This window comes from Anabrus simplex, chromosome 4 (assembly GCF_040414725.1).
Source record: "Anabrus simplex isolate iqAnaSimp1 chromosome 4, ASM4041472v1, whole genome shotgun sequence".
NCBI lineage: Eukaryota > Metazoa > Arthropoda > Insecta > Orthoptera > Tettigoniidae > Anabrus > Anabrus simplex.
Genome location: NC_090268.1, coordinates 347,226,540 through 347,246,720, shown reverse-complemented (window position 1 = coordinate 347,246,720; position 20,181 = coordinate 347,226,540). Strand labels below are relative to the sequence as shown.

The following is a 20,181-nucleotide window of genomic DNA, read 5'->3' as shown; positions in this document are numbered from 1 at the left end:
TTCTCACCTACCTAGGAATGTTTACAGATACAGCCATTTTCTGTGTCTTTGAGGCAACCTGTATTCATTAATATATTCGACACTCTACAGGACCACAACGGGACAATGAGCGAGACGTGAGGGTGCACATTTTGAAGACATGCTGTAACGACGCATTTAGATACGAGTTGCCGTCGTCAACTTGAATGTTATAATGACGTGTCTTGATGTTCACAGGATGTTTGTAATTTCAAACTGCTTGTTTTGCCGCATAATGTATTAGTATAGATTATTCTTAATTCCTCACCGATCTTGAGAACAGGAATACTATGATTAACATCATAAGTCAGTATGAAGGACTCAACTACAACTTAAGTTTCGTAAACAACGTGCTCTGGTAAATGAACCTCCATTATTGCCATATCGATATATTTTTTGTTTTGTAATATTTGGTGATTTTCAAACTATTAAAGGTTGACAACAATGAGAGCAATTGAGAACTATCATATTTACATTTAACAGATTAATCTGTTGTGATTGAACTATAAAGAGTTAAGTAAAGAAGAGTATACTAAATTGTACACTTGCTGTGAATACTACGCTCATTGTTATTCATCCTTGAACATGTGTGAATTCAATGAAGAATTCCATGCTGTGCTGTACTATGGTGGTGTCTAATCCAGCGGGAAACAGTGCTCCAGGAAGTCCTCCATGGCACGGAACACGTGGGGTCTCACACCTCTTAATCCATGTCCTTCTCCTGGATATATCTGGAATCAAAGTGAAACCAAATTTTAAAATAAATAAGTTCAAAGTAAACAACACACCGGAGCTCTGTTCCGAAATTTTTCCTTATAATATTAATATTTGTTATGTAAAATTTGACGTAATAATAGCATATATGAATCATAAAAGTGGATCATGACAAGGAAAGGGCGAAATGGATATCAATGATCCACTGCCCAACACAGGAGAACTTCTAGGATAAGGGTGATGGAAGAAGAAGACACTACTCTTATTTATTTGATATTATTACAACTTCCTTTATTGTGACTTATGGCATAATAATAATCTTCAGTTGTTTTCTTTTCAAATGGTTCTTAACTGTTGAAACCAAATGGATCAGGAATAGATAATACTTTTTAAAATATAAATTATTTACGTTAGTTTAATTCACACACACGCAATTAAGTTATATTTCAACTAAAATTATTATACATTAATAGTAGACTAATATATTGATAATGAAAATGGAGAGAATCAGTTTTCTCTTCATAAAAGTGCACAACATTTGACCTATTTCGTTTCACCAATTGGCTATTCAGTTACAGTCAGCATGAATATGAACAGAATGCACAGTAAAAATTGACACAGGGAAGCAAATATAACTTTTTCTAAATACCTTTATTATCATTCCAGCTGGTATTAGTCACCTTCTCTACCTAAACATTTTTCCTTATGTCCGACAAGCTTTTCATTCTACTGCCTAAATAATTCTGTCTTTGCTAAGTCGATTCTTATTATTTATTAATGACTCCTGGATTGTCCTTCCTGAAGCCCATCTCCGCCTTAAAGTACCAATATATACACTTCTATTTTTCACTAAAATTCACATGACTGCCAATTATGTTTGCCATCATGTTATCCATAGCGACTTCTTTGCAAAATTCGATTACCTGTTAAGTTACTTCAATTTCTGCTTACTTCCACAACCATTCCTAACTCTTTTTATTTACAGCCTACACATCCTTGTTAATATATTTATTTCTCCATTATTATAAAGTGGATATTTACCATCACTACCACTTTTAAAGTTGGTATCTATTTTCATACTCTTCAAATTTAGCTTTAAACCCATCCCAAACGATGTTTGCATTTTTGTTTACCACTTTCTACCAATCATAATTACTTTTGGAAAACTCCCCCATGCCTGTCATATCAACCATATGGTACTAGCTAATATTCCTACTTTTACAACCTTCTTTCTGAAAATGAGCGCACTTATTTTTATCTACGATGAAAACATCGTGATCACCTATCACGTCAGTGTAGAGCTCATCTAGTTTTATCAGCAACACGTCAAGAATATTCTTCCCTCTAGCTGGTTCCATCACTTTTTGCTTTAGTTGTCCTTCCTACATTACCGGTAACTTATTTACCATTTGTAGGTAATTCTGTCATTCGCATTCCGTTCCCAGTTTACATTTGGTAAATTGAGATCATTCGCTTCAATCACGTTTCTTCCTCTCTGTGATGTTTCCACATAGCTGACCGTCTTATCAAATAATTCTGCGCCGTCGGTACCCTTTCCAGGCCTGTACAACCCAGAAACATCAAGTTGCCTATTAGTTTTAGATATGAGCCTTACACCTACATTTATATTTCTCATCCTTAGATTGTCATAACTTACAAATTCTTCTTTCACTCTCCTATCGAATCTATCCCGTCTTTACGATAACTTCAGTTCGTGTAGAAAATTTCCTCATCCATGATATCACTTCTTTGACAAGATTAATCTCTATTACAATATCTGGTAAATACACTGGCATGCCAAAATATGATAAGGGCCTTGGATTTCAACTCAAGAGCTTAGGAAAAGTATTCTTCCGCACGTGAGCACGTCCCCTGTTCCCCCCTTCCCGTCTCCGTTCTCCATCTCCGCCACAACCAGCTTATTATTAACGCCGTGCGTCTATCTGACAAGTACTTCATTCTGAAATAGTGAAGCATCAAAAGAAATCCCTTCCTTTCACATAGCTGTACTTTGATTACGTACCATACCTATTTATTCCTTTACTGACCGTGTAAAACCTACAGATTACTAACGAATACCGAGGCAATTTGTGTGAGGCACATGGGGACTTACAACATAAGTATACGATTCTGCTCTCGTGCAACGACTGTCAGTGGCAGTTTCTCACAGTTCAAAAAGCTGAAAAAAACACCTGTGAGTGGGATTGCAAAATACAATGTTTCCAGGAATGTTTTAATATTGTAGTCTCGTCATTCGGAAGGTAAAACGAACTCATGATACCCTCATGACAACATTTCTGCATATAGAGGGCGGATACGAATGTAAAGCAAAGTACAAATTATTATTATTATTATTATTATTATTATTATTATTATTATTATTATTATTATTATTATTATTATTATTATTATTATTATTATCGAATACGCCAAGCATCCTATTCCCATACCGTGTTAAGGGCCTTCCTGCTTCATGTACGGCGAGTGCATAGTTTGAACTGAGCTGACAGATCGACTTTTCGCTGGAGACTTGGATTTTCCGTGGAGTTTAAGTTCCACGCGAGCGGCGTAAACACTGTACACGGAAACGCCGGTCAGCTGCGAGGTCTTTTTCACCGCGTCTTCCAGAGTCTACAGCGGATTTTCACCTCGTAGGCTACTGTAAACGTTTAAAACAATTTGGTTTAGATTTCCAACTTAATTTTTCTCCATTTTTGTTAGCTTTAAAGTATTTCACAGGGGACTCAAGCGTCATTCATCACACACGTCTTGCTCACAGCTGGCAGCCATTATGAAAACTGAAAATGCTGTTGCAACCAGTATTGCCAACAGTTTTCTTTCTATTCTATCCTCTTTGGTTTTCTTGGATCCATCTTCAACGTCGCACATATTATGCGAACTTATCAGCAATGGAATGAACTCGAACAAAGCTTACTAAGTACACAGTGCAATAAGATATCGATCTCATATTAAATAATTATTATTTTGCTACATACACCACTGAGAACAATAACTATTCATAGCCATCTACGTATCGAAGCCGAATAACATACAACCTGTGGTATATTTTCCGTATTTATACAGGGCAAAATTTTTTAACTCGTCAAGTCAGTTCACCAGATTATCTCCGTCCGCCTCCGTAGCGTAACGGTTAGTGTTATTAACTGCCGTCCTTGGGGGCCCGGGTTCGATTCCCGGTACTGCCAGAAATTTAAGAATGGTAGGAGGGCTGGTATGTGGTTGAAATGGTACATGCAGCTCACCTCCAATGGGGGTGTGCCTGAAAAGAGCTGCACCACCTCGGGATGAGGACACGAGTTTACTTTTTACCAGATTATCTATCCAAACTGAAGGAAGCTCCTGACTTCAGGAACAAGTAACAAACCTAGAGAACTATTTGGCACTGCGGAAGCCTTTTCACCAACCAGAAGTCTTACTAACATCAAAGGGACCGCTAAGGTCTTGAGTTGACTCTCAGTATAGTATAGTGTAGGCCCTCCTCTAGCTCGACCAAGTGCAGCAACTTGTCTTGACATTGATTCCACAAACGGAAGAACTCTTATGGAAATATGCTGACGTACGTCATTTGGATAGCTAGTCATAGCTTCCTGCTATTTGCTTATCTAGGGTCTTGAGTGTGAACGGAACTAACCACTACGTCCCATAAATGCTGACAAGGTTAACATCAGGCGAACGAGGTGGCTAGAGCAGTCCTTTGAAGTCTCCGGAACGCTCCTCAAACCAATTCTGGACAATTTTGGCCCGATAACACGGTGCATTAACCTGCTGGAATATATCGTCCTTGTAGCAGTAAGTGAAGTCCATGAAGAACTGCAAGTGGACCAGGCAGTTCAACGCAGCAGACACTTGCCAACAATCTGTTCAGGTGGAACAACGGATCTAATCATACCGCGTGAACACACCCAACACCATCATGGAGCTCTTGCGGTGCCTTCTTGACAACTGGGATGCACGGATTGATGGGGACTGCGCCCAATCCGAGCTCTACCATCAGCTAGAAACAGCTGGAACAGTAACTCATCGGACCAAGCTACTTGTCACCAGTCATCCGGGATCAAATTAGGAACGTCACGTGTCCAGGTGAGACGCTGTGCCCGGTGTCATTGGGTTAACAAGGGCACTCTTGTAGGTATTTTGCTCCCATATCCCACTGATGTTAAAGAACGTATTGGCGGGCCGGGTAGGCGCTTGGTAACCTCCTGCATTGAATGTGGATGCGACATGAGCCAGTGTGCCTTGTCTGGCGACATACAAAGCTACGATTTACTTTTTACTTCTTTTATTCTGATACTGTCCGCTTCCATGGCTAAATGTTTAGTGTGCTGGACATTGGTCGACGGGGGTCCCTGGTTCGATTTCCGGCCGGGACAGGGATTTTAACCTTCATTTGTTAATTCCAATTTATCGGGGGCTGTGTGTGTGTGTGTGTGATCTTCATCATTAGAATTCATCATAAGTAGAGTAGCACCCTCATAGATTCTCATTAACCAGCCGAGACAACAGATCTACACCAGTTACAATATTACCTCTACCATTTACATAAACTAAGTACCGGTATCTGTAGTTTCGACAACGTGCGAGGATCCATGGATTATAACAGGGCGCGCTCCATTCATATATATGTTTAGTGATGTCAATCATATGATGTGACCATTAAAGTATATATTTTCTCGTTCAGGAAGGCCGTGATAACAATAAAAATGTTTGATGACTTCAGATTACCGCATGCCCTTATCTTTAAAGGAAAAAATATGTAAAAGTCACTCTTACACAACACAAGAACTGCGAAGTTGAACAGGAATATTAAGCCTGGCGTACAAATCCATAGTAACAAACCTGGAACCGGAATGCCACGCCATTCCCCCTCAGAGCGCGCGCCATCTTCAGTGAATGATGAAAATGCACCTTGGTATCGACAGTACCATGTAACAGCAGTACCATCTTCGAATTGAGCCGGTCAGCCTTGTTGGAGACATCAGCTTCCTCATAGCCAACGAGATTATCGTCCTCCGTGGGGAAGTGCATGTAGCGTTCAGTGTATAAAGCGTCTGGAAACAGGATAATGTGGTATGAACGAGTTACAACTGAATAACCTGTGAGCAAGTGGTGTTGATAGGTATTTTAAAAGGAAGTATAACTAGATGACCTTCCTTTCTGAACAAATTAATGGAAACAAAACTGAGAATAAAGAAAATGTATTTATTCAAGGAAGAATTTTAAAATGAATGATACAATAAAACACAATATATTTTATTACGCCAAAATGGACACACACACCAAAAATGTATTTATGTTCCCTCAGTACTAGAACAATTCAAATTTAAATATGCTTGGATGAATCCACTCTCACATATAAAGTGAATGATGAGATCAGACATATTCTCGTCATCGGCTAGTATGAGTTGTTCATGTAGCAGTCAGTGCACGAAGCGTCTGGAAACAGGAATAGGTGACATAAACGAGTTATACCCGAATTATCGAAAGACAAGCGCATGCAGCGTTCGGTGCCCATAAAAGCTGGGGACGTGTAGAAAGTGTCACAAGAAAGATCCATCTGAGTAATTATATATAATTATATAACTAAGTATTGAGGATGGGCTTTGCATTTCTGTATGAATAAGATGTTTGGCTGAATTACAGCTTGTACGCGTAATGGGATACATTCACATAAACCCTGAACAGTCATCATCATCATCATCATCATCATCATCATCATCATCATTTTCCAACTCCAGTTTTTCGGGTGTAGTGTACAAGCACCCCCACTCCTTCCTGTCAAAGTGTAGCTTCTATTCCTCTATGTCCTCCCACTTGACATTTCTCTTGCTGACCCCCGATTTCACTGTGTTTATCCATCGATTCCTTGGCCTCCCTACTGGCCTCTATCCCTTTCACTTCTCTGTCAAAGTAATTCCTTGCTGTTATCGTAATCCTCATAACATGCCCAAACCATTGTAGCCTGAGACAAAGTATGTACAATTCTTCAGGAATGGATTACTCAGTTACTTCAGAGACCATAGGGGAGGTAATCTTGTCAGGCCAGGTTTGCCCTGCTACGGAATGAGTTATGCCGTAGAGCCAGCGACTCAGCGCCAAGCGTCAAGTGGTGAAGAATAACTACAGACGTCAACGTTTCCGGGAGAATGAGTTCTTTTAGCAGGGTGATAGACCTTCTGGATGAGAAATGCTACTGAAAATGCATTACTAGCACTTCAGTGGAGCTGCTGTTCTCCTGCTGGCAGTCAGGATGGGCGCCTCATGTCCGCTGTGATCGACATTACTGACTGTATCATCAATCCCTGTGTCCTCCAAACAGGCTTCATGAAAAAGACCAATTTTAAGAATGAATTATCAGATAATATCTCGCTGTGCCCAGCAAAGGAACTGTTCCTCCAATGTGGTGAACTGAAATGACACGTTGGGACCGCCAGAAATGGGCATGATTGTCCTGTAGAGAATTAGTATGGCATGAAGACGATCTTGACTTCACTCAGACTACTAAGTTCCTCCTTGCCACTACATTCGTTAAGAACCTGTCCTTCCAATGTAGTGATCTGAATGAACACGACGTGGCCACCAGAGGTGAATATAATTGTCACGGGGGAAATCGGTACGGCATTCGAGGCTTGACTCTTACTTAGGCTACTGATCACCTCCTTGTGAACATATTCTCAGGAACTTGCTTCTCCAGTGTGGTGAACTCAACCGATACGGTGGTGGTGATGGTGGTGGTGGTGGTGGTGGTGGTGGTGGTGGTTGTGATTGTTGTTTCAAGAATAAGAACAACTAGATAACCATCCCCTCTTAAGAATTTAAGTGGAAACAAGAATTAGAATAAATTTAAGACTATTAAATGCAGAAATTTGAAAATAAGTTAATTAAAAAATATTAAGCCGAAAGGGACACTGAAAATTAGAAATTTAGAACCCCTTAATTAATCCACTCTTACACATAAAGCAAATGGCGAGATCAGCAGTATGCTGGTCATTCGCTAGTATGAGTTTAAGTGTTTCCTGCAGGCCGAGGTTCCGTCTCAGGACAGACACATTGGAACACTGTGTGAGGATATGGGCCATGCTGAATTCTGCACCACAAGAACAAATTTCGGTGGGGGTCTTTCCTTTTCAGGAGCTAAGAGTGCGTAGATCTTCCAGGACCTATCCTCAGTCTATGGCCTCTCTTTCTGAAGGGCGGAAAGAGGACCGCCACACGGCAGTATTTTTAATTGCTCTTTCTCTCAGCTTCTTGGGAGTTCGGATAGCTAGCCCCTCCGACTCCCAGGACGCCAAGATGGCTCGACGTAGCTGAGAACAAGTAACTGTAGCAGGTATGTTCATAGGTGTAGTTGGTAAAAGTGCGCTTCTTTTGAGGCTTAATCCACATGTTCATTTCCTGCAATTCCAACATGGCTTAGGAGCCAGCCACAGTGATTCTGGTGCCAGCATGACACAACCTGGCTAGAAGATCATAAAACTATCTCAAAGAAATAGAAAGGTGGCCCTTGGTGAAATGAGAAGAAAGCGGTGAAAGGAAAGAAGATGGCATGGATGTGGATGATAAGGTGGAGGAAAGTCAAGATTACTATAAAGAAATGAAGAGACAGACTCAAAGGATTGTAAATAAAGAAAAACGTAAAAGTTGGAGAAGTTTCGTAGAGACCTTAGAAGAAGATGCAAAAGGAAACAAGAAGTTGCTATGAAGCATAGTGGAAAATAGAAGGAAAGGAAACGGAGAAAGTACGTTAGCAAAGATGAAAATGGGGAGATCCTTGTTAATTGCCACGATATTAGGACGAGATAGAAAACATATTTCTCTGGACTTGTAAATGCAGCTATGTTAATCATTTCAAAAGTATTATGTTTTTGTTTTGTTTCTTTATATTGACGTTATAAACTTTTTAATATTTGGACGACAAAATAATTTGGATTTTACATTTTTTAAAATAATGTTGATGTATCCACTGGGGATCGAACAATGATTCCGAAAGCCTGTTGTGGTTGATATATTTTACAAATTGTGCTGATATAGACTGTATAGTGGTCAGTCAATTGTACTAAAACATTAGTAATGTGAAAAATGGTTTTTATCTAATACGATGATGTTTATCGTAGTCATGAGTTAGGACCACATTTCGTCGCATGTGTGAGAAAATGTTGCTACAGCACTTCTGAAGAATACACTAATTGATCAAAGCGACAGTGTTACAAATAACGTAACATTATAAATGTGTGTAACGCCTTTTATATTGGTCAAAAACATAATTCCTTGTCACTATCAACATCTCACTAACTTCTTATTTCCTAGCGTTTGGTCCCGCATTGGTGCAGGGTACGCTTTTAAACATGCCTCTCACTAACTACTTCAGTTATAATATCATAATAGAGCCAAATATTTTGACATACTGTAATGCCTCCAGCTGACAATTGGTGACACAGCCATGCCACACTTTATCACGTGGTCCTCGTCCAGAGCCAGGGCCAGAAGAGCACTGTATCCGCCATAGCTCGAACCCCAGATCCCTACTTTGGCTCCGTCAATGTAGTTATACTTCTGAATCAGCTCCCTGTAACATATGTGTGCCGTAAATTGAACATAAAAGCTCAGACACATCGGATACTGAATACCTTGCTTCATGAAGTTACAGACAGTCTTTCTAATTTCATTTTATTTGTCATCTGGTGAATTCGTGGCTGTTACATTATCTGCTGTGTTTAGATGAAAAGTCAATTAACAAGTTGTATACAAAATGGGGTCTTCACCACGCATTTAGATGAACTATGAGAGATGATAGGAAGTTGCTTAATTTTACATGAATGTGTGGACGAAGTTTTGAGGAGAAACAAACACGAATCACAGGGGGAGTGTGTCATCTGTAGAGAGATTATTAGAGGTAAATGTTTTGTATTATTATTTTAATATATTAATCACAGTATTAAATATAAAATTATTAATTAATAGAAAACATAGAATAACTTTGCATCAAAACACAAAATAGTGCATAAATATTATCCTATTATCAATATTCTTCTTCTTCTTGTTTCGTATAGGCCAGCTAAGGACCACGACATTCAACTATTGCATTTTGGAATGGGCTTTGATGTTTGCCCAGTAGTTGCGCATCCTCAGGCTGTGTTGCTCCTTCCTCTCCTTTGTCCAAAGGGCGCCAGTCTTCTTTGTTGATAATCTGTCCTGGAACTTCTTATGTTTAAGCATCTTCCTGAGTGCTGTACGATCCTTTAAGATTCCTTCTGTTATTCCCAGTTCCTGTAGATCTTTATTCACTTCCATCAACCATGGTGACTTGGTCTTCCTATTTTGCCAGTAGCTGAGAATCCGGTTGGTCAACCTGGTAGGATGCATCCTGTAGACGTGCCCATAGAATGCTAGGCGTCTCTTCCTTACTACATATTATTATTATTATTATTTTGTCTTTTATACAACAAAAATACTCTACAATCGCACAAATAAGAATGACTCAGTTGTGGTTACTTTGTCACTTAAGGTGCCGTGTGTAGATTCCCCATAACTCTGAGCATTACTGACCTCATATGCAACTGTTCTGATTGCAGATGAAGACCTGGATGATCCCGAGATGTTTCAAAGTTTTCCTCGTCCACAAATTTGTTTAATAGCCTAATTAGGCTCTGCTTGGAACATCCTTTGTCTTTAGGAAGATATTATCTTCAGTATCATGTAATCACCATCATCGTCAGTTCCCCTCTTCCAGCTACGACAGGGTAGGAGCAAATACAGTTTCTCTCCATTTTCTTCGATCATTCTACTACCGCCATCCCACCCATTTCAAGCTCTGCTGTCTTATAGGTATTGTTTTGTACCAAGTCCATCCAGCTCAGTCGTGGTCATACTCGGCTTCTCATCCTCTTCATCGTATGGCTTGACAGGCTTTCAACATTCATCCTTGTAACATGTACAAACGAACTAAGCCTGCTCTTGCCTCTTTTATCACTTTGATTATCTAATTTATTTCCCTCTTCACTTTGTCTTGCCCTGTTTTTGCACCACACTTCTCGAGAATTTCATTTCCGCTGCCTGCATTCTAGCCCTCGTCTCCCTTTGCCATCGACCATGTTTTTGCACCATTTGTTCTTATGGGTATATCATACATAATTAATTTTGCTTTTAAGGTTTGTACACAATGATATAGACACCCTCCAACTTGAATCATGTTACTAACCTAAGCATCCAGTCTTGTATCCCAATTCAGGATCTTTGCCCCTAAGTTTAATAAGACCTTTTCCTTCTTATTTTCCCCGTGACATAATTAGTGCCTTGATCATTTCCACACTGACAGTCATTTCACATTCTTCAATCTTTTCATTCACTATACTGTACCTTTACATTCTTGAACCTCTTTATCACATTTTCTCCGGATTACAATATCAAGGAATATTCCTTTAAATAAGCTCACTAAGAATGAACTTTCTGGCGAGAATCTGAAACTGGCCGCAAATGTTTATTTAATTACCGGTGCAACCAGTATCTTTGCTACAAGTGACTCCCTTTTACTTGGTACGGATTGAACGAACCAGAATCTGAGTTAGAACAGGTTTCCAAATAATAATAATTTCTCCTCATTGACATTAGAACCATGTTCATCTGCCGCCAACAGTTCTTCCTCTTCTCCTCTATTGTCGACAAGTATTTTTATGGATTCTATTCTGTTAGGTTGGTTTACATACTGTAATCGTTTAAAAAACTCATCCGTCAAATACTATTTCTCCTTTTCTCCTTCCCCCACTCTGCTTGGATGCTTTTAGTTTTTGTTATGTACCTTGAATAGCTGCATCTTAGATTGTGCCAGCTCATGTGACAAACTGAAGCTGAGAACAAAGAAACAAATATTTGTGACTTATTTTGCTCTTTGGTTCAAAGATACCAAGTACTAATTACTACACTGCTCAAAAAATACATTTGATCACATCTTTAGATGTTCTTAACTACATTGTGCAAATGTATAGTGGGATGGGAATTGAACTACTAATTCACTAACATGTCATGTTTACATAACAGAGGACTTCAGTGAAATTTGGATGCTTGGATGGTATCAGTGTCATTTGAAGTGTACGAGTGACTCAATTCAAAGTGTTGCGAAGGTTGGGCTGAGTGTAGTGTAGTGTTTAAAAGTCATGGCTGATCGTGTGGACCGAGGTAGCAACGAGGGATGCAGTTTTCGTCGAATGAAGCCATTCATGCACTTACACTGCTTCAAGAAGTCTACTCCCAGAGGTACGTTGCCAGAATGCTAGGGGCTGCTCAGAAAGAAAGGAAAAGAAACCTATTTGGTATCTGTGGAAACGTTTCTAGATGGCTGAAAATTTTGACAGACGCCCTGGCACGGGACGCCAAAGGAAAAAGAAAGCAACCATAAGGTAGGGTCGTTTTGTGCGTTTACAGGTTCTACAAAACTGCAAAGTTACAGCACGAGCACTACAGCTGGGCCTACAGCAGGGTTCTGTAGCACACGTAGGGTCCAAACAGCTTGAAACAGCCTTCAAGAGGTCTACATAAGATCCCGATGACCCGCGCAAGTATCTGAATTGGATACGCGACATCGTGGCAGAAGATTGCAGTTTGCCAGATATCGTGTACATATTAGCTAAGACACCAGCGTCCCGTGCTATTCTCGGATGAATCCCGTTTCGCGTTATATCGTCGAAGTGGCCATCTGTGTCTTTGAAGAAGACCCACGGAGTGATTTCATCCGACAGCTGTAAAATATGGAGGTGGATCTGTTATGGTTTGGGCACAAAAAAACCAAATGACTTCCGACAGATGAGTAGCGTTATGAAGATGTTGCAAAGTTTGGGCTGAGAATACTTGGGAGAAAGAAGACAAGGTGCTCGACCAAGCAGTATGTACTCGAGCTGTCAGTGGAGAAATGGCATGGAATTCTGGAATGACATTAGTATATGACTCGAATAAGTTTGAGTGGTGTTTTTAAAAGTAGGAAAGATCATAATATGAATATAAAGTTGGAATTCAAGAGGGAAAATTGAGACAAATATTCGTTTATAGGAAGAAGAGTTGGGGATTGGAATAATTCACCAAGAGAAATGTTCCATGAATTTTCAAATTCTTTGAAATTATTTTATAAATTCAAGGTAAGCAACTGATATGGAATCTGCCACATGGGCGACTGCCCTAAATGCAGTTCAGTGGTGGTTAATTGATTGGTTCATCATTCACAATGGATTCTTTAGTGCTTGATGATACCTTAATGATACATATGATTCCTAACGCGACGGAATTGAAGAAAACGCAGTATGTAACTGGTAGCTAAGACACCAGCGTCCTGTGCTGTTCTCGGTTGAATCCCGTTTCGCGTCATATCGTTGAAGTGGCCGTCTGTGGTTTTGAAGAAGACCCGAGGAGTGATTTCATCCGACAGCTGTAAAATATGGAGGTGGATCTGTTATGGTTACATCACGTGTAACGAATGGAGTGTCCAACCAAAAGTCCCGACTTGAATCCGATCAAAGAAGTCTGTGTCCAACTGGAGCTGGTGCATCCGAGCGAGAAATCGACCACTCCAAACACTACAAGCCCTAGAGCCTACGATGCCAACATCGTTCGGAAATTCCTGCAAGAGGTGGTGGTGGTGGTGATTATTGTTTTAAGAGGAAGTACAACTAGGCAACCATCCTCTAATATAACACTAATTAGAGAGGAAAATTGGAAGGGATTCGACACTTCGAAAAATGAAGGTATCGGCGAAAGGAAGACAAGGGACACGAAGGACGTGAAAATGAAAGACGCCCTAGAGCTCGAGTGCTCTAATACCGTAAATAAACAAGAGTTGGCCAAGGAAGATCGGATAGGATAGATGAAAGTGAGGAGCCTGACACAACTAAGTGGAAGCAATGGCAGGACTCAGCTGAGGGCTCCATGGTCGCCAACCTACGCTCCCAAGTTGAGAGGCCCTGGGGCTTTCCTGCTAGAGCACCACGTGTAACGAATGTAGTGTCCAACCAGAAGTTCCGAGTTGAATCCGATCAGAGAAGTCTGGGTCCAACTGGAGCTGGTGCATCCGAGCGAGAAATCGACCACCCCAAGCACTACAAGCCCTAGAAGAAATGATTTTGAAAGAGTATATCTGAGTATATCTGAAGAGAATATCTGCCTCAAATGAGCGTGCGGCGCCTTGTCAGAAGCATGAGTAGACGTTGTGAAGCTGTTATCCATGCGAGGGGTGGCAATATTCCTGATTAAGATTCTTTACTAGCCACTTAGCGATTATATTGTATGTCCAGGGACCTCTTCTTTTATGTCACATTGCATGATGACGTTGTCTAAAGAGTGCTTTTCACTTCAATTCATAATTGTTGTAAATAGGTGGTGGTGGTGATTAATGTTTTAGGAAAAAATACAACTGGGCAACCCTCTATTAAAACTAATCAGAGGGAATATATGGAAGGTCAAAGAAATACAAGGGCAATGAAGGGAGTGAACATGAAAGATTCAATAGGCCTTGTAACCCAAAACAATCGGGGTCGAGAAAGAACAAGAGGTGACCAAGGGAGGTCGGATAGGATAGATGAAAGTAAGGAGCCTGGAACAAGTAAGTGGAAGCAATGGCGAGATTCAGCTAAGGGTACCGTGGTCACCAACCCATGATTCCATGTCCAAAGCCCCTATGGCCCCTTTTAGTCGCCTCTTACAGACAGGCAGGGGATACTGTGGGTGTTATTCTACCCCCACCCACCCAGGGATAAGAAAATTTTAAAAAAGTGAGCACATTTATTTTTTGAGCAGTGCATATTATCTCAACTGGCGGTCATAATCGTTAAGGCGTTAAGATTTAACGGTGTGCCGGTTCGAATCCCATTGGAGGAAAACATTTCAACCATCAGAATGTTGGCCGGCAGGGAAGAAGAGGTGGTGGTATACAATGTCTAACCAGCAGAGTGCGTATCACGAGCCTCCGTGGCTCAGGCGGCAGCGTACCGACCTCTAACTGCTGGGTTCCGTGGTTCAAATCTCGGTCACTCATGTGAGATTTGTGCTGGACAAAGGTGAGGCGGGACAGGTTTTTCTCCAGGTACTTCTGCCCCAACTTTCATTCCAGCAACACTCTCCAATATCAGTCAATCTGTCAGTCACTTATCATTGTGCCAGAGGAGTACGACAGGTTTTGGCAGCCGGCATGATTCCCATCCTCGCCGTTAGATGGGGGCTTCATTCATTCCATTTCTGACCCTGTCGAATTACTTTCAGAGTGCGCATCATATGCTTGAGTTCAATTTCATCGTCTCCGCAGTGTTTGTATGACGTGTGGGCATATGCCGCTGTCGATGGTGATTCATCCGTTGGATGGGGATGTTAAGCCTTGAGCAGACCTGGGAAATATCGCTCGCTTCTTGATATTTTCCTATAAAGGTAAATATACTCCTAGGGGTGGGTTCGTGGATTTCCAACATTGCCAGTTAACACATACGTCTCTCCTACATATAATAGGAAGTAAGATCTATCATGTCCGGCCCCGCGGTGTAGGGGGCAACGCGTCCGCCTCTCACCCGGGTTCGATTCCCGGCTAGGTCAGGGGTTTTTAATTGTAAATTATTAAAATCTCTGTCCTAGGGACTGGGTGTTTGTGTCGTCCTTAACGTTCCTTTCCTCACATTCAACACTCTACACTTCCTCCATTCCAATTACACGCAGGTTCATATCACATGGTGCAAGTAGGGGCAAAATATCTCTATAGGTCGACGCCTCGAACACATAGCATTTTTTGATTAAAAAAGATTCATAAGATCTATCAATCACCTTCCCAAATATACCGTACGCTGAGGAGCTATTCTCGAGTTTTACCATTATCTTCCGTACGCGGTACATTCAGTTAAGAAAGAACACTTGAATGTGGACTTGGCATTAAAGGTATTCTGAATGGAAATATTGGAAAAATTATCAAATATTACTTACTTGACGACGAGTATCTGGTCCTCCACCTCCAGCGATCCAAGACGGCGGTGCCCAGAGGAACGCGCCCTCTGACCAACAAGCTGAGAACCTCGACCCTCGATCCTCACGTAGACGATGCTGCGATTTGCGACGAGGTACGTGTGCCAGCCTACTTGGAATCGTTCGTTGATCTGCACTGCGCCTGGGGCTCCGTGTCTGCGAGAGAAGGCTACTTAGTACAAAATATATACAGAGTGGGTTGGGAAAATTGTCCTCAGAAGTTAATTTGCGTTTCTTTCCAAAGAACGTATGGGCATGACATTTTTTTAAAGCTCAACTCGAATTTGTAACAACTAATCAGCTATTCTGGATTAATTAAAACTTAACTATAGATTGCCCAACACAGATCCGTTTCTCTGCCATCTAGTAGAGAAAAGCGGAACGTCAAAATTGGCACACAGGCAGTCTAGATGACATTAAATAAAAACGCATGTAACTGAGCCAAGCTGCTATTATTATTATTATTATTATTATTATTATTATTATTATTATTATTATTATTATTATTATTATTATTATATACATTCGTTTAGCCCCTTAAGGAACACGTGGAACCATTAAATAGCACTGGTATTCTTCATCTTCTTGTTCTTCTTATCTTCCCAAAACTTCCTCATCCTTTCACTATGGGCCTGCCGTTTTTCTTGTGTCCATGAGTTTTTGAGTTTCAAGCTTTTCTCAGATGGATTCTTGGGTGCAAATTTATGGCTGTTGATCTTTTGTCTGTATGTATTCCTTGTGGTTGCCATTGGATCAACGTCGACTTCTGCGAGGTCCTTTTGTGCATCCACTAGCCAGCGAACTTTGGTTTGTCGGTTTCCATTGATAATAAGAAATAATTATTTTCTTAGTCAGTCGTGAGTCATCCATTCGTGCTGAATGTCCATAAAATTTCATACGCCGTTTGCGTGCGACTGAAGTGAATCGCTCAGTTAATGCATAGAGTTCTTCCGAGCTTTTTCGCATCCATATACCCTTTTGAAACTTGGGCCCGAATATCTTCCTCAGTACCTGTCGTTCAATTTTCTCAATGTCCTTGATGTTAATGGTAAGTGCTGATGTCCCAGTTGCGTAGAGTGCCTCAGAAGTGTAGAAGTGACTTTCCTTATTCCAAGCCAATGAAATCAATCATTCTTATTTCTTCCAAGTGTGATCCATAGGGCCTAATGCTAAATTTATAGAAAAATTAGACACACTCTAAGTTACTTGATTCGAGAATTGGAAAAAAATCCAAAGAAAAGCAACTCGATTTATGTTATATTTCCGATAAAATAGTAACGTTACGAAAATGTTGCAAAGTTTGGGCTGGGAAGACTTGGAGAAAGGAGACGAGCTGCTCGACTAAGTAGTATGTTCCGAGATGTCAGTGGAGTGATGGCGTGGAATGACATGAGTGGTGTTTTTAAAAGTGGGCTCTGTGTTGGGCAATCTATAGTTAAGTTTTAATTACACTGACTGACAGAGCAAATGCAACACCAAGAAGGAGTGGTCAGAAGGAGTGGGACCAGAGCGGTATTGTGTATTATGAACTCTTGAAGCCCGGCAAAACCGTTAGTGCACAACGCTATCGCCAACAAATGATTAATATTTAAATCGCACATTGATCGAAAGATGAGAGGTATGGACCAGAAGACATGGCAAAGTAATTTTTACATGACAATGCGCGTCTCACTTAGCAAAACCAGTTAAAGACACTTTGAAATCGCGTGGGACATCCTTCCACACCCGCCGTACTCGCCCGACCTGGCACCATCTGACTATCACCTCTTCGCATCAATGGGGAACGCGCTCGCAGAGCAGTACTTCAGTAATTTCTTCAAGTTGGAAAATGGCTCGACGAATGGTTTTCCGCAAAATACAAACAGTTTTTCTGGCATGGTATTCATAACTTACGGTACTTGAAAGATGTTACATGTTTTCTTTACCACAAAAATCAACAGAAACTTACATACACCTGGTAGGCATCCTTCAAGTCGAATGTGACACTTATAGGCTATTTTCAGTTTTTGAACTTTTAAAAGAATGTCATTGGTATTGAAAATGCATATCATTTTAGTCGACATAGTTTTGATGTGTAAATCATTATGCATAGAATCATTTATAGATTTAATGATGAACGTAAATGAACTTTGCGCAGACTGCGTGTCTGTGTTGTAGTCCATGATATTTACGCGGTATTGCTCGTCGTTCGAATCAGATGATGTGACACACGGCAACGCAGCTCAGCTGTTTCAAGTTCCCGCCAAATGTGCCACGTCCGTAGGCCTACTTTCAATGATAGCACTATGGTTGATATAGATGTTGATTCCTATAGGGAACATGAAATATTTATCCCGAATGATTAAATTTATAATACCAATATAATGGTCCGTTATTGGACATTATAAAATTTCCAGCTAACTCATTGGTATTAGCACTATAGTTATCAAGAGACTGTACTTATTTATCCTGACTTAAGCCTAAACCACTGCCCGCCAAGTAGATAATTATATTTCTGTCTTTCATTAAAAAAAACGAACACATAAGATTTTAGAAATACAGACTAGCACAAGCAAGTAGGGCCTTTCTCAAGAATAGAAATTTGGTATAAAAAACGAACACATAAGATTTTAGAAATACAGACTAGCACAAGCAAGTAGGGCCTTTCTCAAGAATAGAAATTTGGTAACTTCGAACCTTGATATAGGAATTAGAAAGTTGTTTTTAAAGGCTTTCGTCTGGAGCGTGGCATTGTATGGTAGTGAAACACGGACGATAACTAGTTTAGAAAGAAAATGGAAGCTTTTGAGATGTGGTGTTACAGAGAATGCCGAAGGTGAGATGGATATATCAAATCACGAATGAAGAGATACTGACTCCAATTGGTGAGAGGAGATCGATTTGGCTAAATTTGACGAGAAGAAGAGGTAGACTGATAGGACACATCAAAAGAATTCGTTTTTTATACCAAATTTCTATTCTTGAGAAAGGCCCTACTTGCTTGTGCTAGTCTGTATTTCTAAAATCTTATGTGTTCGTGTTTTTAAATGAAAGACAGAAATATAATTATCTACTTGGCGGGCAGTGGTTTAGGCTTAAGTCAGGATAAATAAGTACAGTCTCTTGATAACTAGAGTGTTCAGTTGATTTTCGAGGGAAGTGTAGGGGGTAAGAACGCTAGGGGTAGACCAAGGTATGAATATGACAAGCAGATTAGAGCAGATGTAGAATGCAAGAGTTACGTAGAAATTAAAAGGTTATCACAGGATAGGTGGAATGGAGTGCTGCGTCAAACTAGTCTATGGACTGATAACTCAAACACAAGATTTTAGAAATAAATTAAGAATCTGAAGAGCCAAATCATCAAAATGACACCAATGACCAGAGTCTTTTCGTTGTTCTAAAAATGGAGACAGCAAGGAGCAAGAAACAGAATGACAGAAAGAGAATACAAGTCAGTGATCTCACAACTTGTACTTCACAACTAAATGTAACCCTTAGCATATTGTAGCCGAAATTGCTAGTTTTAAAAATCGAAATGAATTACCTTAGTTGTTTTCATGGTACAACGTAAGAAAATGTTCCGAGAACAGATGTCCTATTTTGGACCTCCATAATTAGTCACCCTAATGTAACTTAATATTACAGCGCGGTCTCCGCAGGGTGTTGAGGAGCACCTTCAACATGGCGGTACGTGCAAGGTCCACTCATCCCCAGTCTTACGCTACTTACCACATAAACATAGGATAGTACTCACACGTGAACTAGCAGTGGGTACTTGTTCTTGCTGATGTCGTAATTGGGTGGGAGCCACATGCGGACAAGTGCTCGATGACCACCAGGGAGCCTTATTGTTGTTGGATAGACGACGGGTAGCAGTTTGTTCACTATTCTGCTGCGAACAGCTTCATTTTTATCCCAGGTGAGTAATGGGCTATCGCTCTGAAAGAAAAAGAAAAGACGTAGAGCTCTTGAAAAGTATTTCTATAAATATGTTATAAATTAAAAATAATAATAGTTACGGGTACATGACCCGCCTGAAACCCTGCAGGCTCACCAACAGGGTCCTTACAGCGACAAGTAGGGGAAAGGATTACAAGACCAAGTGGATCACCTCAGTAAAATCAGACCTAGAGGAACTACAGATCCCATTACCGACCACAGAGAACCGATCTCAGTACCGACAGGCTATCCTACAGGGAATCTTCCCACTGTCCTTCACAAGCAGAAAGAGTACAGGGATCACCAGATCTACGTGGACTGATGGAAGGGAGCAGGCACGCAGCGGGAAACTGAAAGCGTACTGGGCCAAGAAAAAGCAGAAGACCATAGCTAAGAGATAAGACGATCCCCGTGGTGCTTATTAGGACACAATGAACCAATAATAATAATAATAATAATAATAATAATAATAATAATAATAATAATAATAATATTTATTTATTTACATATTTTACGCCCACATTGGAG

At 40.5% G+C, this 20,181-nt stretch overlaps 1 protein-coding gene across 1 annotated transcript; it reads right to left on the bottom strand.

Annotated features, from left to right (window-relative positions):
* Window positions 1–633: 633 nt before the first annotated feature.
* Window positions 634–19,539, bottom strand: LOC136872713 (venom dipeptidyl peptidase 4). The gene is made up of 5 exons (XM_067146541.2): window positions 19,469–19,539; window positions 15,694–15,888; window positions 9,156–9,316; window positions 5,590–5,801; window positions 634–749 (listed from the first exon to the last, which is right to left on the bottom strand). The coding sequence occupies exons 1-5, from the start codon at window positions 19,525–19,527 to the stop codon at window positions 654–656; spliced, it is 723 nt and encodes a 240-aa protein (XP_067002642.2). The 5' UTR covers window positions 19,528–19,539; the 3' UTR covers window positions 634–653.
* Between the last annotated feature and the right edge of the window lie 642 nt (window positions 19,540–20,181).

Bases quoted from the DNA above. Each gene is read 5' to 3' on its own strand.
- LOC136872713 (XM_067146541.2), bottom strand. From the start codon at position 19,527: ATGTGGCTCCCACCCAATTACGACATCAGCAAGAACAAGTACCCACTG. The intron at 15,889-19,468 runs GTGAGTACTATC...CTTCTCTCGCAG, and splicing joins TACCCACTGCTAGTTCACGT to ACACGGAGCCCCAGGCGCAG. The intron at 5,802-9,155 runs GTATGTCAAAAT...TCCTGTTTCCAG, and splicing joins TGTCAGCTGGAGGCATTACA to ACGCTTTATACACTGAACGC.